Source organism: Nannobrachium achirus (assembly GCF_963921795.1).
Source record: "Nannobrachium achirus genome assembly, chromosome: 2".
Classification (NCBI taxonomy): domain Eukaryota; kingdom Metazoa; phylum Chordata; class Actinopteri; order Myctophiformes; family Myctophidae; genus Nannobrachium; species Nannobrachium achirus.
In genome coordinates, this window is record NC_137811.1 from 70,153,739 (window position 1) to 70,179,354 (window position 25,616).

Consider the following 25,616-nt stretch of genomic DNA (forward strand, 5'->3'; position numbering starts at 1 on the left):
GCTCGATGATATTTAGTCGACTAAAACTAGACCAAAACTAAAACATCTCAGATGACTAAAACTAAATTAAAATGTATTCTAAGACTATGACTAAAACTAAATCAAAATGTGCTGTCAAAATCAACACTGTGTGTTTCACAGTTATATGAACTTTATCCACAAGTTTCCAGATTCCCATGAGCCCATGCCTGAAAGTTGGGCATCACCTGTTCCTCTTAGCTGTTTCATTCGCGTGTTTCCTAAACCCACCAGGCTTGAGTTAAGACCCGCCTCGCGGAAACGCCTCTCTCAATAATCTTAAGTATGAAAGTGCATATAGTGCTCTTAGTGCGAAGCAATACTTTACCTACCTACTACCTACTGATCCATTACAATAATACACACAGCATAATACGCCCAAAGCCATATCCAAACTATAACAATTTAACTGATAATCAGTAAGAGTTTTTATTTTGAGCACAGTAGTGACAAATTAATAGCTTTCTCAGTAAGTTTTTCTCTTTAGCAAGTTTTCAATTTTTTAAGCACAGCACAAAGTACATTTTTTTGGACAGTTTGTGCAAATGCAGGCTTATCTCAGTACAAGATTGTCTTCATGCCTTTACTTAGTAAAGTTTACTAGGTCTGACGTTATCCACCCTCCATGTGTCCGGCAAGGATTTCAGCCACTCCTAGAAGTTCTCGCGTTTCCACGAGGTGGGTCTTAACTCAAGCCTGGTGGGTTTAGGAAACACGCGTTTCATTCTGACTGGTTGCTGTTGCTGCTGTGAGCATACATGTAAAGGTAGACGCCTCCTCCGACAGGTGGCATTGGTCAAAGAGGACCGGCAAGCTTCCTGAATTCTGAAGGACGCTTCCTTGGGCGTGACAGAATGGAACGCTCGGTAGGCCAATCTAGCCTGATAAATCAGTCCGCACATTACCACCCCCTGTTGGTAACGCAGTGAAACGTAGTGTGTGAAGAGTCTGACGCTTGCAGTCAGGCTAAGGCCAATAAGATGCGGGACAGGCACTGGACTGGCGGGACTCCCTCTTTTCCACAGCAGGCGGCAGCAGAGTGCCTTCCACAAATCCACAACGTTCCACAGTTCCGCACTTCCGCCAGTCCTGTTTGACCAGTCGCGCCAATGAACTGCAGCGGCGGAGAAGGTATCTAGCTTTTTATATCTGTGTGCTGTGAGCCTGTGACACCTGAATCTCTGCATGGTGATTGATTACATGGTGATTTGAATCAGCTGTGTGGAGGAAGCCCGCATTAGCTTGTTGGGGAAACTCGTGGATAGCGCTACGGTCAGGCAACACCTGCATCGTCACGTTTGCCCCGAAAACAAATTACACCACTGTATTCTACGCTGGGAGATAAGGAGCGAAGCTCAGAGAGCTTTTACAATGCCCTCTGCCATCAAAGCAAGCAAGAGGGCAAATCTTGTTAGAACATAAAATTGAAAGGTAGTTTAAAAAATCACACTCGTGTGAACTGAGCGGTGGTGTGTGTGTGTGTGTGTGTGTGTGTGTGTGTGTGTGTGTGTGTGTGTGTGTGTGTGTGTGTGTGCAACAGCGCCCCTCCCTTAACATGTGTGGTCAGAAAAGGTTACTGCAGGCTACAGACAGACAGACACGGAGACACGGAGACAGACAGACCCACACACACGGCCACGTATAGGAGCGTTGTGACCACCGCTCAAAAAGAAAAGATAGCAACCGCTGGAATGCGTGGAGCACATATCACAGCAAAGAATAAACAATAAAACAAAATAGAAAAAAAGATATAGAGCAAACAAGGTAGAATGAGATGACATCCATGTGGGAAAAGGGTAAAAGGGCGAATATACAATATGGAAATAGCCTACAACAATAACCACTTAGAACTCCTAGCACACAGAGAACGTCTCCACGGAGCTCAAGATATGAGACTCTTTTAAAGCTGAATCCTATAAAGGATGCCAGAGAGGTGGAGTGTCAGCGACAGGGCCTCTAAAGCAGGGATGTGCAGAGAATGTTAAAGAGGCAGAGGCTTACATTTGTAAAAGGGCCTTTTGGTGGAAATATCGAAAATAGCAGACCTCTAAGCTCACAACGGATCACAGCATGACACGTTATGAGCTTGGAGGTCGGCTATTTTCGTTGCACACACTGAACTAAGTGTCACTGATGAGCCCTGTGCTGATTGACCTCAGGAACCTGCATCTGTGTGTTTACATAAGCATAACCAAGTCAATACTGGAGATGAGGCGTAACGGCATGGATTTCTATACAGAGGGCCATGCTTTCAACTTCAACATAAGATGCTGCATTCAAGTTCAGAAGAGTTTGGACAAGGCAATTCTCTTGAATGTTGCCTTAAGGTATGGCATGGAAAGATTTGCATTTCTTTCACCATTGTAAAAACTGTATTTATGGTCTGGAACGGGCACTTTTTTCCAAATGGATAAAAGGGCAAGCCCCCTTTGATGTCTATGTGTGCTCTAAAGGTTATCGGTGCTGTCGGGCAGAAACCTCCATAGTTTTTGTGTTGTTTCGTAAATGAATGCCCTTCTTCAGGGCTCGGCAACCTTTTTGACGTGAAGTGCCATGTTTTCATTTTCTTGATAGCCAGTGTGCCATATAAACATCACGTTTAATTAGGACATCAAAATGAAATATTCCCAACTGATTTTGATTATCCATAGGCTATACATAACCTTTATTTTCTGTCTTTAGAAACATTTTCTTTGTAGGATGTAATGATCATTAGAGCAATAACCTGCCTATGTATCTCCCAGACTCCCTCCCCCGTCAGAGTAAGTTTAGGAGTTTAGGAGTTAGAATTTACATTATATTGAATGTAGAATTATGTGAAGGATGTCATTTGTATATATGTGAGGGGACTTAATTTAACAGACTTTTTTTAACATTCATCTTTTTTTCCCCTAAAGTCTTTATCCCACGATTTTGTAACCCATTTTCACCCAGAGCCAATTGCCTATGTAATCCTGGGCTCTGCTCTCCCTCTGCCGTGCCTGGGGAGACCAACGGACTGACCTCATGCTTCCTTCTATGCATGAGGACTCCAAGTTGCTTCTTTTCACCTGACAGTGGGGATTTCCCTGGTTTGGACGTAGCGCGTGGAAGGAACACGTTATTCCAACCAGTTCCTTTCCCCTCCATCAGGTGCCCCGGCTGGCCAGGGGGAGGCATTATTGAGATCAGGATTACTGCATGTTTTTGTGAGGGTATCAACCCTAGGAGACACGGGGAGAACATGCAAACTCCACACAGAAAAGCCCTATCGCCAACCCCTCCTAGGGTGTGGGCACTGATGACACGGAGGGAGGAACATGCCCCCAGTGCCCACAGCGTCCCCCGGCGGGAATCGAACCCAGGACCTTCTAGCTGTGAGGCGAAGCAAAATATGTAATCTTAAAAGAAAATCCTCTCTCTCACCCTTACGCCAGTGTGCCAGTGATCACCCTCCCCTGTGCCAATGTTGGGACCCGTGCCTAAGGTCGCCTACCCCTGCCCTACTTGATCATAGTACAGTTTCACACAAAAGCATCAAAAGTACATCTGCTACTTTTGAATTTGAGTCCTGAAAAGTAACAGTTTTGGATATGAGTTTTCCACCAGACAGAGACATTATTATGCCATTTTGGTGTTTGGATGTTGAGCGGAAAGGTATAGTATATGGATTTGTTTGTCGATCTGCTTGAGTGTGTGTGAAAGTCAGAAGAGCTCGAGGATAAAGAGATTGGCAAGAGAAAGTGGATGATTTCGCTTTAACCGTAGCTTTCCTCTTCTACCCCAGATTTGAACCTGGTTTATTGTGCAAGTACAGAATGTTTTACTATTGAGGGGATACATTCAGTCTTGAACATCAGGTGAAAATGTATGTCAGATCCTGTGTCTACATGGTGAGACATGCCTCAATAGAAGTGCCGGGTGACTAAATACAACCACCCCAATTGTTGCGACGGTCAGGTCGCAGTTACTATCAAAACCTCCACCGGCTGTCAGTCAGTCAGTCAGTCAGTCAGCCTGTCAGTCAGTCACACGTCACACGTCACACTTTTGCCCTTCTCATTATATCTCCGCCACCGTTGCCCCAATCCATGCCAAAATGTGCACACACACTCCTTGGCTGCCAAACCACAACCTCCTTTCTAACATGGCCCTCTTTGGACACTGCTCCTACGAAGTTTGCCCTAAAATCACACAAACCGGTACACACTTGGTCTACTCAACACTCATGTCATCAACATGGATCTGTCCCATATAGTGCCACCATCAGGCCGATCTTTTCAAACACATTTTTGGACACTGCTCCTACACATTTTCCCCTAAAACCATCAGGCAGATTTTTACATGTGACCTGACAGTCGCTTATCTCCCGATTAGGGAGTCTTACTGGTTGCGACCGTAGGTCGCATTTACTATCAAACCCTGCACAAACTGTGAGTGAGTCCGTCAGTCCGTCAGTCTGTCTGTCACACCTCACACGTCACACTCTTGCCCTGCTCATATCTCCGCAACCGTTGCCCCGATCCATGCCAAATTTTGCACACACACTCCTTACCTGCCAAACTACAACCTCCAAGGACCCCCGGAGCTCCAGGGACCCCCAGGTCCCTGGGGGACCCCCAGATGTAAAAAATGACCAAATGTGCTAAACTGACCAAATGACCACCCCAACGGGGCTGCTCACGGGGAATTCCCGGGGACCACCGACTCCTGGTGCTCCAGAACGGATGCAAAAGTGGTGGCGCCCCCAGTGGAGGACCCCCTACACTGCAGCTCACATAAAATGCCGTAACTCCGGCTAGGAGCGACCGGGACAGCCGGGGCCGGTACCTATTCGTCCGCCTTGCCGGCGCGGAGACCCCACCCCTCATTTCTCACATGGCCCTCTTCTAGCGCCACCATGAGGCCGATTCTTGCAAAACACATTTTTGGACACTGCTCCTACAATTTTTGCCCTAAAATCACGCACATCGGTACACAGTATGTCTACACTCATCCCATCAACATGAATCTCTCCCATATAGCGCCACCTCCAGGCCGATTTTTAAAAACACATTTTTGGACACTGCTCCTACAGATTTTGCCCTAAAATCACGAAAATCACTACACAGTATGTCTACACTCATGTCATCAACATGGATCAGGAAGATTTTGGCAAAACACATTTTTGCCCTATTTGTGGAGATAAGTGACCTACGGTCGCTTATCTCCCGATTAGGGAGCCTTACTGGTATAAGTTATATTGTTGCGACCGTAGGTCGCATTTACTACCAAAACCTCTTCCGGCTGTCCGTCTGTCTGTGAGTGAGTGAGTGAGTCAGTCACACTTTTGCCCTGCTCATATCTCCACAACCGTTGCCCCCATCCATGCCAAATTTTGCACACACACTCCTTACCTGCCAAACTACAACCTCCAAGGACCCCCGGAGCTCAAGGGACCCCCAGGTCCATGGGGGACCCCCAGGTGTAAAAAAATGTCCCTCCGTGAGTCAGACGTCACACTTTTGCCCTGCTCATATCTCCACAACCGTTGCACCCATCCATGCCACATTTTGCACACACACTCCTTACCTGGCAAACTACAACCTCCAAGGACCCCCGGAGCTCCAGGGACCCCCAGGTCCCTCGGGGACCCCCAGGTGTAAAAAATGACCAAATGTGCAAAAATGACCAAATGACCACCCCAACGGGGCTGCTCACGGGGAATTCCTGGGGACCACCCACTCCTGGTGCTCCAGAACGGATGCAAAAGTGGTGGCGCCCCCAGTGGAGGACCCCCTCCACTGCAGCTCACATAAAATGCCGTAACTCGGGCTAGGAGCGTCCGGGAGAGCCGGGGCCAGTACCTATTCGTCCGCCAAGGCAACGCGGAGACCCCACCCCTCATTTCTCACATGCCCCTCTTCTAGCGCCACCTTCAGGCCGATTTTTAAAACACATTTTTGGACACTGCTCCTACAGTTTTTGCCCTAAAATCACGCAAATCGCTACACAGTATGTCTACACTCATCCCATCAACATGAATCTGTCCCATATAGCGCCACCTTCAGGCCGATTTTTAAAAACACATTTTTGGACACTGCTCCTACAGATTTTGCCCTAAAATCACGAAAATCACTACACAGCATGTCTACACTCATCTCATCAACATGGATCAGGAAGATTTTGGAAAAACACATTTTTGCCCTATTTGTGGAGATACCCGATTAGGGAGTCTTACTGGTATTAAGATATTCTACCATACAGATTGGACCAATTTACATTTTATTCATTAAAAAGTATTTGGAAAATGAAAAGCTATGTTTGGAACACATTTAGCTCATCAATATTGTCACATCTACTTGTTAAAGAACAGAGCAGATGGTTCCTGAGAGTCGAAGTGAGAACTCATTCTCCCGAATCTAAGATATGAATGATGTGTTTTTCCCCTCAGTCTATCAAAGCCCTGAACGAGGATCAAACTGCCACGTCAAATGTCTTCAACCTGTGTAACCTCTTTAGCTTACAACACAGCACAGTCTCTATTCTTCTCTTTCCTTTATCTTTTTCTTCTGTGTTGATCAAATATTCATTCAAAAATCCATTTACACGTACACATCTGTCAAAAGCCATGACAGGAAACACAAAAAAGCTCAAAAGCTTAATTCCATTGTGGTCCTTTTGCAAACGTGTGCGTAACCGCCATGGCAGAATGCCATATGTGTTTTGTGTGGGAGTATAATCCCTTTGCTGCTGCATGTGTGCATAATTGCATATTCTGTCTATGCCGGTTGTAAAGTATGCCCCCATTTGTTCTGTGTTGCCATGGTCTGTCTCAGTGGCCTGTTCTCTCATTTTGTCATCTTTTTTTAATGGTTTCTTTCCTTGTTTAGTTTTTTACTTTACAGCAGTGTTCCATTATTTTGTAGTAATGTCTAGCGTTTCCTTTTTTTTTCCCTTTATAGCTGTTTCCTGTCTCTCCACCCAGTGCGTATTGTTCATCTTCTTCACCTGTCGGCTTCAGCCAGTCATGTGTTGATTGTGTCCTATTATGTTGTGTGTATATAGGCCTATATGCGCATTTCTGGTCCATGTTACACTGATAAGAACTAGATGCGTGCGCAGGTCGGTACCAAAATTAGCCAATGAAACCAGCTCTCCCCAAAACAACAGGTTTGGGGATTGGTGGGAATTGATTACATGATATAGTCACCTGTGCATTTAGTCTCAATGTTTGTAAACAAGAAACGGGTCTATACTCTCTGTTTTCAAGGTCCCCCTGTCTTGTACTTTATGTTACTATATGTCCGTTCCAGCTTTTCCTATGTTTCTGAGATTATAGAATTCTGACCTGACAACCTGTATTTTGATTTTATATTGTTGGGTTGTTACTGAATTAATAACCCCTTCGGTTATTTAGCTTGTCCTCTGCTTGTTTATGCACTGTGACACGCTGTGAGATTTTCTAGTAATCTAGAAGTTCTAGTTGTTTACTTTCTTTTTAAAGCATAAAGTGCACCGTGTCTATTAGATCCTGAATAGTTTCCTTTTGGCATCGGATGAGAATGTCAGTCACCACACATAACCTGGATGAGTGAGTGACGAGTAGGCCTTGTGAATCTACACTGAACGATTGATTTGAGTTTGTGAGTAATGATGTGGAGGTGTGGTCTCTGAAATGTCACAGACAGCATTAGCATTTCAACAGTGAGATGAGTTGTGCCCTGTTCAGACAAAAATAACTTCTGTGAGTGTTGTGATGTCAAAATTCATAGCTAGGGTTTCATAACAAAGTTGATGGTTTTTAGCAGTATAGGAAGGTGTGCATGTGTAAAACAGTGGGTGACATTCATGACATTCATGACTTCTCCGCTCCCTCCACTGGCTCCCGGTTGCGGCCCGCACTGAATACAAAACACTGATGCTGACCTTCAAAGCCACCAAAGGTATGGCACCTCCATACCTTCAAAGCATGTTTGAACCCTACAACCCCACCCGTTCACTCAGGTCAGCTGACACAGGGATGCTGACAGAACCTTCGCTAAAAACCCCAGGACAGCGATCCACTCGCCCTAGACTCTTTGCCCTCCTGGCCCCCAAACTGTGGATTAAACTCCCAGTTGCACTTAGAACTTGCATGACTCACTCGTCTGAAGACTCACCTCTTCAGACTCCACCTTAGCCCATAGCACTTACCGTAGCATTTGCCTACCCTCAAAGACCATACATGTAATTTAGATAGCATTGTTAACTTTTTTGTTATAATTTGTTATGAGGTTTTTACTGAATGTAAGGGAGTCCCAAGGGAGTCCCAAAAGATTCCCAAACCTGTTGTATTGTGGACGGAGTTATGTAGCACTATATTGGATCACTCCAATATGAGTGATCCAATCGCTCACATTACCGTGGTTACCTACGTAACCATGTACAGTATGTCGAGTCTGATTCAATGCGCACCTATCCTGCTCCAGAGCAGGTTATGTCCAAGATAATTGATCATATTAAAGCACCGCTTACTGACCAACCAATTCTCTTGAGAAATGGCATCACAGTTTGTAGTAGATCCCGTAAGCCTGGTGCACGGATTGTGATTCTCTCTTAGAAGGATAAAGAGTGTTCAAAGACGCTAAACGCCTGGCTTTCCCTGGCAATTTGTTTCATTTAAGTTTTAAGAGGTACGGTAGATAGTCGTTCGAGGGAGGGAGTTATCTGTGTCACCTTCTCGAGCCGTGAGCTGTTGACTGCAATAAGTTAAACGCTAATTAATAGACAAATCTAACCCAGGGGTCGGCAAGTAATTTTGGCCTCAAGCCTTTTTTTTCGTAACCATTAGTTGACGGCCCAGAAAATAATCAAAGGCTAATTTAGGAAATTGATTGAAAGTGAAAAGAGGACAAGCCCATTAATGGCCTATTTGAGTTATGACAGGCTTTAATGAGATGGGTTTCATTTCCCCCTTCGAGGTTGAGAATTAAAAACAATGTGTGTGATTTTGATTTTGAGAAGGACTGACTGCTTCTCTGTCACAACACGTCACCACCTGCATGGACTGACCATGTAGCACAGAGCCAAAATACTAACTTATTTTAATAATTATTGTGCATGCTTTTATTCTCTGAATTATCACTTGGCCTCCCAAGTGTATCAGCATTATTATTGGATTGATTGTTTGCTTTGTTGGTTATCCTGTACTAGGGCATTCACCAAATATTCTAATATTCGAATATTCGAATATCAAAGTCACTATTCGACGTTGTTCACAGTAGTCGAATATTCTCTCTCTCTCTCTCTCTCTCTCTCTCTCTCTCTCTCTCTCTCTCTCTCTCTCTTTAAAAATATATAGTTTATAAAACTTGGCTATAGGAAGTCATAAGAATGATTTGGATGAATTTGTTAATGCTCTATACCAGGGGTTCTCAAACCTTTTTAGGCCGTATCCCCCAAAATAAACATATTTGAACTGGGGACCCCCACCCTGACAAGCACTTGGAATTGTAGGTATTACATTTAATGTGACTCGGTTGCGCTCTGTTCACCTCTTGCTTACTTAATATTTGGCCAGTTTGGCCAGTCCTGTCGAATATTCGACTATTCGAATACTTTGAGGTCGAATAATTCGAATACTAAAAATCACTATTCGTGAATGCCCTATCCTGTACACACCAGTAAGACTCCCTAATCGGGAGATAAGCGACCGTAGGTCGCTTATCTCCACAAATAGGGCAAAAATGTGTTTTTCCAAAATCTTCCTGATCCATGTTGATGACATGAGTGTAGACATGCTGTGTAGTGATTTTCGTGATTTTAGGGCAAAATCTGTAGCAGTGTCCAAAAATGTGTTTTAAAAAATCGGCCTGAAGGTGGCGCTATATGGGACAGATTCATGGTGATGGGATGAGTGTAGACGTACTGTGTAGCGATTTGCGTGATTTTAGGGCAAAAACTGTAGGAGCAGTGTCCAAAAATGTGTTTTAAAAATCGGCCTCATGGTGGCGCTAGAAGAGGGCCATGTGAGAAATGAGGGGTGGGGTGTCCGCGTTGCCTTGGCGGACGAATAGGTACCGGCCCCGGCTCTCCCGGACCCTCCTAGCCCGAGTTACGGCATTTTATGTGAGCTGCAGTGGAGGGGGTCCTCCACTGGGGGCGCCACCACTTTTGCATCCGTTCTGGAGCACCAGGAGTCGGTGGTCCCCGGGAATTCCCCGTGAGCAGCCCCGTTGGGGTGGTAATTTGGTCATTTTTGCACATTTGGTCATTTTTTACATCTGGGGGTCCCCCAGGGACCTGGGGGTCCCTGGAGCTCCGGGGGTCCTTGGAGGTTGTAGTTTGGCAGCCAAGGAGCGTGTGTGCAAAATTTGGCATGGATCGGGGCAACGGTTGCGGAGATATGAGCAGGGCAATAGTGTGACGTGTGAGGTGTGACAGACAGACGGACAGACAGACAGACAGACTGACAGTTTGTGCAGGTTTTGATAGTAAGTGCGACCTACGGTCGCAACTATAAGAGTACTTCTCAATGTGGGACCAAGGGTCGGGGAAATCTCGCTCTTTCGACAATGCAACATTTCGAGAACGGTGCGTCGGGAGGGTTAGCGACTCGCCCCACGGAGGTTAAGGGTTAGGTTTGGGTGTCGAAAAGACGACAAGTAGAAACAGCGAAGCGCTCCCCTAAGGGTCCTTGAGGGAGTGGGTCCTATCGTCTAACCCGGCTTTTGGGAACTCCTGACACCCTCTGAATACGTGAGCAGGCCGTTTTCTTTTAGGTTTTCTCCCCCTTCACGTATCCGGAGGGAGTCAGGAGTCACAGTCACCAGAAAAAAGGAGGGGTGTTTTCATCGAATCTATCATGGTTAACATGGAGTTTGAAGTTTGTATAGGAAGGGTGCAAATGGGGGCAATGGGGGATAATTCTAATCTAAATGCTGAATCAAGCAACTCAAAAACTGTCCTGGATGTTCCCAAAAGCCTGATCAGATGATAAAATTACCAAAAGTTTTTTTGAAAGTGAAATATCCCTTTAATACAGTGCTGTTTTAACCACTTTGCTGATCTACAGGCTCACACCGTCACACATTACAACACGTTGTGAGGTTGTAGTGTAGAAATAGCCTAGATATATAGATCTTTGGAACACAAGATTTGTAAGGGGAATCCATGGCAGGAAATCTTTTCTGATGGGATTCCACACAAAATAAATAAGTTGGGGGTCCTTGACATGAAAACTTTAGAGAAGCACTAGAAGCACTAGCCATTGATCAGCTGTGTTAAGTAACTAAGTACATTTACTCAAGTACTGTACTTAAATACAGTTTTGAGTTGTTGTTTTTTACTTGACTGGAGTATTTCCAATACTTTTACTTCTACTCCACTACATCTTAGAGGTAGATATTATACCAACCTTTTACTCCGCTACAATTATTTTAAATCTTTAGTTACTAGTTACTTTGTAAATTTGGATTATTATTAAAGAAAAACATACAGTAACCGCTTCAGCCCTGGAAAAGACATTTCAGCCATTTGAAAATGGCAGATCTTCAAGCTCACAATGTGTTGGCGCATGTACACTAACACTCTCCCTGCGCTTCTACAGATAGACGGAAGCGTTTCAGGCATGACACCGAAAGGGAGTCCAAAGTGCGTCAAGGGTGAGACGCAGTGGGGGTGAGAACGGGTTGGTTTTTTTCAATTACTTTTTTCATTTATTTTTCATAACTTTTTTATTGTATTGCATTTTTTTTCATTTTCCAAAATAGTTATAAAACATAAATGAAAAAAGTAATTGAAAAAACATGGCCTCCATTAATAAGGTAGTATGAGTCACCAGAACCAAGGACGGGTGTTTTCATTGAATCTATCATGATTAAAATGGAGTTTGAAGTTACAATGGGTTTCTAAATATTGAATCAAGTAACTTAAAGGAGTAGTTCACCCCCAAAATGACCTTTTTTTCTATTGATTACTCACGCCATGGAGACCTGAGTTCAATAATATTTTTTTGTGTTTGTCACATTCCTTAGATAAAAAAAACATAAATTTACCCCCATTTATTCCGGATGGGGACCCAAATGGATTCGGGTCCCCATCCGGAATCAATGGGGGTACATTTATTGTAATCAAATTATTGTCTTAGGAATGCAACAAAAAACTAAAAATATGATTGAACTCAAGTCTCCATGGCATGAGTAATCAATAGGAAAAAAAGTAATTGTGTGGGTGAACTACTGCTTTAAAAACTGTGTTCCCAAAAGCCTGATTAGCCGCTAAAATGACAAAACAAATAAAAATTAAAAAACTATAAAGTGAAATATCCCTTTAAGTAAAAACATTGGAGTACTTTTCCCACCCCTGCTGACTGCACAGTGCTACTGTGTCCATGTTAGATATTATGATGGAGAGCAGTTCAGAGAGGAGCTGCTGTCTCTTATTGCATTAGAAGGTCACGTCGCGGGGGACGTGCTGGTATTTACCAGAGTGGAAGAGTTGATCTGGATGAATTCATTGTCATTTTGAGAAGGTTAACCTGAGCCGTGACAGACGGGGCTTCATGCCAACAGGCACGTGTGTGTGCACACATTGACATCAAAGGGGGCTTGAGCCCCTGCCCTTTTTATCTGTCTGTAAAAACAGCCCTCTCCAGACCATGAATGCAGTTTTTATATATGGTGAAAGAAATGCAAATGCCCCCCTTTCCATGCAATACCTGAAGGCAGCATTCAAGAGAATTACCTTGTCCAAACTCTCCTGAACTTGAATGGAGCTGCTTGCAGCATCTTAAGTTGAAAGAATTGCTTGAAAGAAGAGCTTTTTTTTGTTTTGTTTAAACAAAAACATTGTTTAGAAATGACCGTCAACAAGAAAAATAAGAGTTTGTAGATCAGCTATTTCCACAAGCCTACCACTTACAGTATGTTTTTCGAGGGTCCGCACACAAATACATACATAAATACATACATAGGCCTAACTAGAAAGTTGCAACGTATCTCATAGCAAAATGCAAGGAATCGATTCCCGATGAAGCCCGATTGGACATATGGCCCAAAATTCGTGCCACAAAAACTGTGGGAGGAGTAGCGCAGCAAAATAAAGTTTATCTAGGGTTAGTGCTGGCCATTGAGAAAACCGGGAAAACTCCCGAACGGCCGGTCCATTTTGGGGGCTGGGCGGCCAACAAAGTAAATCGTCACTGTCGGGCAGAAACCTTGTATCTCCAAGTTTCACATTTGTACAAGGCTGTCGCACAAAAGTAGTGAAGCACAAAAGTAGTGAAGCACACAACGCCTCGTGGTGCGAGGCGTTGTTGCTTGTAGATTGGCTGTTTTCACTAGTTTAAATCATTTTTAAAATGGTTTTGGACATACAAGGTTTCCACCTGACAATGACGAAATATAACTCATGTAATTGGCCCACTGGCTTGTCACTTGTCATGATCTGAAATGGCAAATCTTTGAGTAGCAGTAGCGCAAGCGCACAATGAGGGCAACTACAACCCTGCTAGGAGGGGAAAGAAAGAAAGAAAGATGGATGGATGGATGGATGGAATAAAGTCATACAAGTACTAATAGTATGCTTGCCCTGCAGGGTCAACCACAGACCACACTCATGTGGTGGGCCTGTACATGAAAGGGTTTAACCAACCAACCAAACCCCAGGACCCATATATTCTGAAGGAAAACCTTCACAGAAAATAGCAGATCAACAAGCTCGCAAAGCTTCATTCACAGCTGGAGGCAGACATACTGTAACAACTGGAAAGGCAAGTACCTTTCAACAACCAAACAATTCAAAGTAGTTTAGCTTACCCATTTAGGCCTAGAATTATCGAATGCTTTAACCAGTGAAAAATAGCAGATCTGCTATTTTTGAAAAAGTCGTGAAAATGTGTGCAAATCTTTGAATATATGTATTTTCAAAGCGAACGTTTGTTACTCAAATTTTGCTTCTGGGTGGTCCCTGGAACTAAATATGTTGAATGGGGGGCCGTGGCCAAATAAATATCATTTTGGGGGTCCTTCACATGAAAAAGTTTGAGAACCACTGACATAGTAGTCTCTCAAGAACAGACTAACTGAGCTCAAGTTAAGTGAAAAGGACCTTTTCTTTGACGATGGCCGGCCAGATTGCTGACATAGAAACATAGGTTTTTCAAAAAATCTTAGAAGGATTCAAAAGACACTAATTTTCACGATTTTTAAAAAATAGCAGATCTACAAGCTCACAGCGTAGCACTCGGTGCCGCACTGTGAGCTTGTATATCTGCTATTTTTCAATAGTTAAAGCATAAAATAATGATACACAATAAAGTGTACCCGTTCTGAATGGGTTAAAACATCAAGAGCACAATAAAGACAGAGGAAGAAGAAGAAAGAAACCCCATTCAATCAAAAACAGTTATTAAGCAGAGAGAATAGAAACAGGATAATAAAGTTGCACTGCAGGGCATGGAATTCATAAAGAATATCTCAGCAAAAGCCGAACAGACAACAGAAGTCTTCAGCTTTGATTTAAAAGAACTGAGCGTTTCAGTGGAAATGCAGTTCTCTGGGAGTTGTTTTTTCCCCCAGAAAGTGTGTTGGAGAAATATGAATGCAGACGATTTACCATGTCCAGATCTGTGGTGCATAAACCCTTTAAGACCTGGAACGTTTTAATCACTTTAACCATTATTTTATACTTTGTCTATTGAAAAATAACAGATCTACAAGCTCACAGCGCGGCACTCAGCTTGTAGATCTGCTATCTTTTTAAGTCGTGAAAACGTATTTTAAAATGTATTTTAAAGTGAACATTTGTAACTAAAACGTTGCTTCTGGGGGTCCCTGGATCTAAATATTTTGAATATATGGAGGTCCGTGGGCCAAATACATCCTTTGAGAACCACTGATTTAGAAGAAGGATTTAGAAGACATTTATAGAATCAGGTCAATATACTCAAGCCTTTTTTATTGTATTTTTTATAATTTTTATCCCACGATTTTGTAACCCATTTTCACCCAGTGCCAATTGCCGATGTAATCCTGGGCTCTGCACTCGCTCTGCCGCGCCTGGGGAGACAACGGACTGACCTCATGCTTCCTTCAATGCATGAGGAGTCCAAGTTGCTTCTTTTCACCTGAGAGGGGGGATTTCCCCGGTTTGGACGTAGCGCGTGGAAGGAAATATACTCAAGACTTATGAGGAACTCAATACGCCAACATCTGGTGGAGTCAGGTTGAGTGAGCGGTGCTATTTATGAGTTCATTTCATTAAAGGGCCTACACCATGCTTTTAAAACTATATTTTTTGTATAAATATATGCTCAAAATTGAGTCTTAGACAGGTTTTAACCCTCAAAAAACACTCTGACCATTCTTTTTGTTTGTTCTAGCTCTACTATAATGAGGCTCTCCAGCTGCAATACCAAAACGGCCTCTGTTTGCTCAGGGGCGCATCTAGTGGGTTTTTTCCAGAAAAAAAATAAGTTTTTTGAAAAAGAAAAAGTTTTTTGAAAAAGAAAAAGTTTTTTGAAAAAAAAAAAGTTTTTGAAAAAAAAAGTTTTTTGAAAAAAAAGTTTTTTGAAAAAAAAAGTAAAGTTTTTTTTGACTCTGCATTGCATTTTTTTTTTGAAAAAAAAAAGTTTTGAAAAAAAAAAGGTTTTGAAAAAAAAAGATTTTTTGAAAAAAAAATTTTTTTTACTCTGAAAAAAAAAACGGGAATCCGAGAGTGACGTCACTCTCGTCAACTCTCAGCCCAAGAAAAGGAGTTGTAGAGGCCCTCATTGCGCGTGGGCATCGGCCATATTTTTCCGCCTTCCGGACGTGCCACGAGGCCCCAAATTCCAACCGATTAACGGTTACTGTGATTTTAGGTCTCATCGTTTTTCTGGTATAAAGAGAGTCTAATGATGTTGTATGTGTAGACCATCCAGGAGTAGTTAAGGAAGCTAGGGAGTAGTGGGCCAGTATTCAGAAGATATACAAGCCAGTGGGGCCAATGTGATGGCTCTGTGGGCTGCTAGAGAGAGAGATCTCTCTATAGCGCTGCTGCTGCTACTCAAAGATTGGCCATTTCAGATTATGAGAGACAAGCCAGTGGGCCAATTACATGAGTCATATTTACTTTGTGGGCTGGCCATTTTCTTTTATTTTTTTTAATGGCTGGACCGGCCGGGAATGGACCGGCCTTTCGAGAGTTGTCCCGCTTTTCCCAATGGCCAGCACGTCCTTGGCGGTTAGCACCGCTCAAAAAACAGATCCTGTCTTTGGATGAGGCTGCATTACAGACGGAGATGATTGACTGACAAACAACCTCCTGGCAGAGCGATGCGCTCTGCACAGCGGAGTTGGTGATTGCCTTTTGTGTGGCCATGCTCAGACCAATACAGCACGGCCAAGGGACTCACCGTTTATGTGTTCTCATAATATTCCCTTCCAACTCTACTCTATGTGACTCGTCCTTTTCCATCCACACGTGCAATAAAGAAACACGAGAGGAATTGATCGACGCATAAAAACCCAGAGGACTGCCTGCAAATTAAAGTGCTGTTGATATTACCGGCCAGGAGTCCAAAACATTGTGACCGATGGGAGAAGACAGTTTTTCTCATTGAGTCCTAAGGCTTTTCTTACTGTATTTAATAGCCACATTGTATTTAATATTTTGTGTTATGGCTCATTTGAATGATCAGCTGTAATTACATCCCAAATACAGCAAGCATTTTGTTTGTTCGTTGTTTCAGGGTCATTGGCTTACGCACCACCACCCCTCCCAAGCTCTCCATTAACGAGCAGATTATGCTGTTTTTGCGGAAACATTTCATCAGTTTGGCTTGGTTACTGTTCACATGTGTGGTGCCATGGCCCACAGTCACATACAGTAGAAGTAAAAGTAAAGTTGGATTGATTTACTGAACTGGCATCATTGTTTTCAGGCCACAGACCAATATGTGGGATATTCCAGCACCAGGAGCTGTCCACTACTGATCTACTATGAGGGGTTCAGCACCAAAGGAGCTGTCCACGTCCTAGCTACTGATCTACTATGAGGGGTTCAGCACCAGGAGCTGTCCACGTCCTAGCTACTGATCTACTATGAGGGGTTCAGCACCAGGAGCTGTCCAGATGCTACTGTATTATTGATCCATTCCACTACGAGGGCTTTCAGCACCAGGAGCTGTCCAAATATCCTAGAAATTGATCCACTATTATGAGGGGTTGAGCTTAGCCCTCCACAGTGCAGCTTGCTGCCCCATGCATGACTGTATGAGCCTGTCGTTCACTCTCAACGTGGATAAAAGTATAGTAAGCATTCTTCAGGAAAAGGTTGATTCTTTATATGGACATTCTGCAGGCCAGCTGTTGCTTATTGCAACCGAATGTCGCAGTTTACCATGAGAAGTGTCACAGCTTGTCTCTGTGTGTGTACACTCTACAACTCTAACCTTAAAGCTTAGACACTACTAAACCATATTAAACTATAACCGAAACCTTTACCCATGTTAAACCTTAACACAGTGTTCCTGTTCTGGGCGTTTACAGGCAATTAGGAAAAAAAATGAGCATACATTCGGCAAAAAGAGCAGATCTACAAGGTCTCATTGTGTTGCAACGCGTTGTGAACTCAGCTGTTTTTATAAACATACAACAAAGTATATCATGTAAAGTGGTTCAAATCTTGTCTAAGCCATATTAAACTGTAACCCATATTACTCTATATTGCCATTACAGTCGATAAAACCCTGGCTCACACTAAAACATTTGACTTGTGTTTTATTGCCATACATGTGTGTAAATATGTTTTTGTCTGTGTTCTTTTTACAGAAAGTAGTCAGACGTAGTTACACATTTTGTATCTGCACAAAACATCAGTCATTGGCCAATTAAAGTGGAAATATTGCAGTATTTGGCAAGGGGCTTCAAAAACTCCTTGGAAACCTGATTACAAAAAACACTTCATTTCAAACGCTTCTTTTCTTGGTTCCTGTTCAAGAGTTTTTATATATTTAGAGTGGTGTCAACCATAATATCCTTAATTGGAGAGTTTTAGAGAGAGCATCTGACAGTCTGACTGCGACACGAGAACAAAATTCAGCTCAGAGTTAATCAAAAGTGAAATGCACTGGGATGGAGAGGGCTTAGCAGAGCTCCCTGGGATATTACCATGGAGCCCCGAATTTCAACCTGGTGACAAACAGTAATTTAAGCCATTCAGAACGGATACACGGTATTGTGTATTATTATTTTATGCTTTAACTATTGAAAAATAGCAGATATACAAGCTCACAGCGCGGCACCGAGTGCCGCGCTGCGAGCTTGTAGATCTGCTATTTTTGAAAAATCGTGAAAATTTGAATTTTGACCCGATTCTGTGTCTTTTGAATCTTTCTAAGGTTTTTTGGAAAAACCTGTGTTTCTGTCAGCAATCTGGCCAGCCATCGTCAAAGAAAAGGTCCTTTTCACATAACCGGAGTTCAGTTAGTCTGTTCTTGAGACTACTATGTCAGTGGTTCTCAAACTTTTTCATGTGAAGGACCCCCAAAATTATATTTATTTGGCCACGGACCCCCATCTCAAAATATCTAGTTCCAGGGACCACCCAGAAGCAACATTTGAGTTACAAACGTTCGCTTTGAAAATACATATATTCAAAGATTTGCACACATTTTTACGACTTTTTTCAAAAATAGCAGATCTACAAGCTCGCAGCGCGGCACTCGGTGCCGCGCTGTGAGCTTGTATATCTGCTATTTTTCACTGGTTAAAGCATTCAATAATTCTAGGCCTAAATGGGTTAATAACATAATGCAAATGCCTTAGTCAAAGTTCAAGCTTTGATAATCAAATCCACACAGAGACCACATTGGAGTATATCCAAATTATCCAATACAATTATGTACACATAACTGGAGTACCTGAAACAACAAGAAACGTTGCTGCAGAGGCATTGAATAACAATTGTGGGGTGGCAGTGGCAATGGAAACTAAGATCAAAAAGCCTGCCTCGACCAGCTGAATAGCAATCTGAAGTAGCACAACAAAAGACCAACCTGACCTAAATGTCTTGCATTTGTCGCCTAAACGTCCACTCATCTGATGTGGTTTTCTACAAAGAATTAACTTTAGCAGAGGCTGCGCAACCACAGCCAATAAGAGGAAGCTCACCTGTTCTGCATCTCGACCATATCATGCGATACCATACCATACCACTCCACACCACACCACACTAGGGCATTCACGAATAGTGATTTTTAGAATTCGAATTATTCGACCTCAAAGCATTCGAATAGTCGAATATTCGACAGGACTGGCCAAACTATCAAATATTAAGTAAGCAAGAGGCGAACATTGTGAAAATAGGCAATCTACATGCTCTGTGAGCATGTAGATCTGCTATTTTCACAATATTTATCTGCGGAACCGAGTCACATTAAATGTAATGCCTCCATTTCCAAGTGCTTGTCAGGGTGGGGGTCCCCAGTTCAAATATGTTTATTTTGGGGGTCACGGCCTAAAAAGGTTTAAGAACCATTGTCAACTCATTCTTATGACTTCCTATCTAGCCAAGCTTTATAAACTATATATTTTTTAAAGAGAAAAAATAAATAAACGAATATTCGACTTCGGTGAACAACGCCGAATAGTGAATTTGATATTCGAATATTCGAATATTTGGTGAATACCCTACCCCACACCATGCTATACCATACCATACCAGACCAGACCATACCAAACCATACCATACCATACCATACCATACCAGACCAGACCAGACCATACCAAACCATACCATACCATACCAGACCAGACCAGACCATACCAAACATTCCACATGACACAATACTTAGCATACTGTAATACTACAGATGTTCTCTGGGGACCACCAGCGATCCTTGAAGGGGTTCCAGGGCGTCTCCAGCAATATGGCATCATAATGTCTTTATCCACTTCAACACCCATTTACTTGTCAGGTGAAATCCATGGCCAAATACACATCAATTTGGGGGTCCTTGACGTGAACATGTTTGACAACCACTTTTATACAATAAGTTATACTAATACTAAAACTATTCTCCTGTCCCCATACAATAATTTGTACAGAGCATTTCCAGATGGACACGTGTGAACTGACATCTCATTAAAAGGTTGTAGCTAATTATTAAATGTGTGTTTATGTAATTTTGTTGTAATTTTATCAGAAGAGAGAACTCATCATACAAGACATACGACAAACCAATGAAATTGGAAGTGCATGCCGCCACAAAGAAATGAGCATTTGAAAATGTATTTTCTTTCGTTTAGGCCTATTGAAGAGATGGAGAGACGGGGAGATCGCCCTGTTACTGATCAGAATATAGAAGTTTTTCCACATTTTTTTTTACTTTTTTAGTTTGAACTAAAAAGCTGAATGCTGTTGAATGGCAGGCGTGATTACTGTAATGTTCTCCTGCTGGTCTACCTCCTCCAAAAAGGCAGGCGGACGGTGCAGCACTGCTTGCCAAATGGAGGGCACACAACACAATATACTAAGTACTAAGTACATTTATTCAAGTACTGTAATTAAGTACAATTTTAAGGTCAGTTTGCTTTACTGGAGTATCTAAAGGGGAGCACACACTGGACGTGGGCGGCTGCGTAGCGTCGCGTCACGGTATCAATGCACGTGAAGTGCCGCAAGGTAACCCCAACTGGATGCGGCGCGCTGCCACACAACACATCCATTTCCCCCGGTGGGGAGAAGCATGGGAGAACATGTTCAACGCGCGGCTACGCTGGAAAAATAGAACAGCTGCGTATCGGTGCGGCAGGCGAGGCGGCAGACCCGCGGCTGCGCGCGTCTGACGGTGCCGGTGTGGGTTAGTTCATTGAAAATAATGGGGTTGTATGTTTTGACACGCCCCTTCCGCACCGCCTCCGTGTCCAGTGTGTGTTCCCCTTTAGAATGTCTGTACTTTTACTTACTACTCCATTACATCTCACAGGCAACTATTGTACTTTTACTCCACAACAATTATTTGTAAACTAGTTACTTTGTAGATTTGTATTATTATTACAAAACATACATTAACCAGAACCACTTCAACCCTATATACGGTACACTTGAAAGTAGCTGATCCACAAGCTCACAATGCGTCGCATCGCGACTCATTATGAGCTTGTAGATCTGCTATTTTCAAAAGATTTCTATACATTTTAAACCTTTGAAAACGTGTGAAACAATGTGAATTGGGACATTCTTGATAATGATTAGATTTACTGTACTTTTAAGTATATTTGGATTCCAATACTTTTGTACTTTTACTCAAGTACATTTAATTCTGTACTTTTACTTGTAACAGAGTCTACAATTCTACTTTTACGCAAGGTTGAAATGGAACATACTGTTGGGTGGTTTGGCTGTTAGAATTTAAGTATAGGATTTTGGTATTGGATTTTAAATGACTAAACGGCCTTGCATCTGCTGCCTATTGAAGTGCTTTCTTAGGCTTGTACCCGGCAGGACCCTTAGATCCTCTGACAACTGCTCTCTCGTGTTCCAAAAGCTGGAACAGCTTTTAGTGAAACGGTCCTTGCATTTGGAACAGCCTGAATCTGTAGACATTTCTAAAAGAAATGTTAATCGCCTAAACTCTATTTTATACATTCCAAACGTTTTTTTTGTTATTACTTGTAAGATGCCCTAAGACCGAGGTTGCACTGAAACCACATGAGACAAATGTTTTTGCAACCATAGGTCACATTTACTATAAAAACCTGCAGATGGTCACCCGCCTCATGTCACACTGAGCGTAATCTGATGTCTTGATGACATCAGATCCGTGATGTCACGTCCTTGTCCATTTTATGCCCATATGGAGATTTCTGATTCAGTACAGTGTTCACCATATATGATCGTTTTAATATATAAAGATGCTTCATTTAAATATATGAGTGTAAGGACACAGGAGACTGAGGGCAAGGAGAGAGAGGAGAGACTTGGTAGTTGTTCTATTTTGGGTTACGATGGAGTATAATAAGCAATACTTTGCTGCAGTCTGTACAAGGCCAAGCTGATTGCATCCCTTCCCTAGACACCCCACAGTCTGTGGGTGGGGTACTATAGTGTTTGGAGAAATGCTCGATTTGATCCAAATTCAATGTATTGCTCTTCATTGATCTGAGGAATATTTCAGTTCCATAAGTCAAGTTCCATGTCGTACAAACAAAAGAATGTTCAGTTTCCAAGATAAATTATGTCCCAACCAGTTGAACAAAAAAACATCCAAGTTTTTAATTCCAGCAACTGTCTCTCCTACACTGTCTCCCTCTCAGCTGTCCTACTGTCTGTCTCTCCTACACTGTCTCCCTCTCAGCTGTCCTACTGTCTGTCTCTCCTACACTGTCTCCCTCTCAGCTGTCCTACTGTCTGTCTCTCCTACACTGTCTCCCTATCAGCTGTCCTACTGTCTGTCTCTCCAACACTGTCTCCCTCTCAGCTGTCCTGTCCTGTCTGTCTGTCTCTCCTAAACTCTCTCAGGTTACCTTCCATGCAGGGGGAAATAAATTCAAGTGTCCATAAACCCTCTGGTCATGTTTAATTATCATTGCTGTTTCCTCTAACTCAACTGACACAGTAACAGTGTGATAAGGAGACGAGGTAATGAGGGAGATAACTTAGTGTGTGTAATCAGAGCATCATCGGTCAGGCTCCCTCTGATGAAGACCAGGGCTGTTTATTGATCAGCTTGTAATGGAGATTAACACTTGCAGTGGTGCAGGGACGTGCAGAGAATGTTAGAGAGGCAGGGGATGACATTTGTCAAAGGGCCTTTTGGTGGAAATATCGAAAATAGCAGACCTCCAAGCTCACAACGGGTCGCGCTGCGACGCGTTGTGAGCTTGGAAGTCGGCTATTTTCGGTGAGTGATACCACACTGAACTAAGCATAATCAAGTCAATACTGGAGATGTGGCGGAACGGCATGGATTTCTACACAGTGAGGGCAATTCTTTCAACATAAGATGCTGTATGCAAGTTCAGGAGGGTTGGTACGAGGCAATTCTCTTTTATGCTGCCTTCAGATATGGCACAGAAAGAGGGGCATTTGCGTTTCTTTCACCATAGTAAAAACTGCATTTTATGGTCTGGAGAGGGCACTATTTTTATCCAGACGGTCCGGATAAGGGCAGGGGCTCAAGCCCCCTTTGATGTCTATGCGTGCACGTGCCTGCAGTGGTGTAAAGTAACTGAGTACATTTACTGTACTTAAGAACACTTTTGAGGTATTTGTACTTGTACCAATTTCCAATACTTTTACTTACTCCACTAGGCCTATATCTCGGATTATAATATTGTAATTTTACTCCACTACATTTATTTGAAAACTTTAGTTAGTAATTACTTTGTAGACACACACACACACACACGCACGCACACGCACGCACGCATGCACGCACGCACGCACGCACGCACGCACGCACGCACGCACGCACGCACGCACGCACACACACACACACACACACAAAGTTCTCCCATTCTATAGACGTTCGGTGCCACGTCTTTCTGAGCGTTTTGTCCCATCTTTCCAGAGCACAGCAAATCTTCTGTTAGGACTATAAGAACACACCGTACCTTGAAATGAAGCTTAGAATGCCTGCTTTGACCAGAAAAAAAGAGTTTCTAGCATGTTCTGTTCCGTAGTAAATAGCCCGGGAGTGCACCTCGCTGTTTGTAATGTGATGTAAGAGGTCAATCAAAAAGGTTACCTTCATTCTGACCATCAGACACACATCTCAACAAGTCATGTTCAACAAAAAATAATAATACAAAATATAATAAAAACTTTTACATAGCCTGAGTCACACTCAAATGATGCGCAACAGTGCCCCTAGTGGAATCCATAAAAAAGCCCCCTGGACTGATTGTGATTAATCAGTCTTGGGCAGACAACAGCGTGCGTGCGTGCGTGCGTGCATGCGTGCGTGTTGAAGGTGACCTTTGACCTCACCTCTATCCACTGGCCGTGGGACCTCATCTTGAGCAGGACACAGGGGTCAGGCTTGTTCAGGGCGTCCCGGTCAGACAGGCCCTTACAGGTGACCCTCAGCTCCACCTTGGTGAGCCCAGGGCTGTTCAGCAGACCCAGGGAGTTGGCTGCTGACTGGTAGATGTCACTCATGATGGATGGACGGTACAGGGCAGAGGGCGAGGCTCTGGAAGGAGGTAGAGCACACATGCTATTGGTCACTGCCAGGCGGTAAACCCCTCTATCTCCATAGTTAAACTTTCACAGATTTACAATTTAGGCATTTAGCAGACACTCTTAATCCAGAGCGATTTACAGTAAGCCCAAGGTAAAATGCCAAATGCATAGAAACGGTCGGATCAACCAAGAACCTATCATCCGTCTGACAAGTATCCAAAAAAGTAAATAATCTGTACATTGAAACAATACACACAACGGGATGCCAGGTCAACAATGACCTAGCGCAAGGGTCTTCAACAGGGGGTCAGGGACCCCCAGGGGGCCCTCAGAGTTACTACAGGGGGTTCTCCAATTCTTTGTGTGATAGAAACTTATTTTCTACTTTTTTATATAATCACTTGAATCCTAGCGTCCATATCCTGAGAACTTTAGCCAAAAATAGCAGATCTACAAGCTCACAGCGCCTCGCGCTGCAAGGCGCTTTGAGCTTGTAGATCAGCTATTTTCGGCAAAGACATTTGGCGTAGAAGGGATAAAGAGCAGACTAAGTACAGAGTGAAATGTCAAGTTAAGTATTCACGGTTCAAGTGGTTAAATACGTATCTGGAAACACAAATTGACATGAATCCAAAATACAATGATGATTGTGTTGTCAAACAATGAAACTATATGGAATCTATAAAAAGGTTGTGGGGGTCCCTGCTTCATCTCTCTCTCAACTAAGGGGTCCTAAATGTTGAAGACCCCTGATCTAGCAGCTAGGTCATTGTTGACCTGGCCAAGTCCTAGCCTGCTGGAACGCAGGCTGATCTTGGTCTAGAGCAAGGGCCCAGTATCCGACTTGCAAGTTGAGGCAATATACAGTACAGTATAGGAAGAGACTTCAAGAGAAAGTTCATATGAACGGCCGCTAGTTTAGCTGTTTCTCCTGTGCTGGTGTCAGAAAGAATAATGTTCCATTCAATTGGATGGGTTTCTGCGTAACTTTACACATGATTTTATTACCTTAATAAAAATAAAACACAGGTTCTTCTAACAACAACGACATGAAGGTGACTTCTTATTATTTCTGCTTTATATGGAAATAACAGGGAAGATTCATAATTGAACAGAGTGGTTGGTGCAATACACTGACTGAAGAAATATCTGAATTATTTATAACTATATTGACTTAAACTATATAAATAAGTAGCTTGAAACTGCTGTATATACATTACACAATGTACACTATATAGACCATAGAGGCTATAGTATAACAGTGTAGGTAGATATAGATGAATAAATAAAGGCATAAATATTAATAATTGAATATGTAGGAACTGTACACAGAGGGAAGTAGATGCTGCATATTCCACAGTGGAAGTAGTTAAAAGCAGTGGTTCTCAACCTGTCCAGGCCGCGACCCCCAAAATAATCATATTTTAACTGGGGACCCCCCACCTTGACGAGCACTAAGAGTCGAGACATTACATTTTGTATAACAC

General features: G+C 42.9%; 1 protein-coding gene across 1 annotated transcript in view; it reads right to left on the reverse strand.

The window, feature by feature from the left end:
- LOC308309114 (copine-4-like) overlaps nucleotides 1–24,105 on the reverse strand; it is a gene marked incomplete at both ends in the record, with an annotated part of 292,243 nt that extends 268,138 nt beyond the window's left edge. The window contains one exon of the mRNA XM_080754587.1: nucleotides 23,935–24,105. Within this exon, the coding sequence (XP_080610713.1) occupies nucleotides 23,935–24,105 (171 nt within the window). The remainder of the gene's footprint in view (nucleotides 1–23,934) is intronic.
- Nucleotides 24,106–25,616: the final 1,511 nt, after the last annotated feature.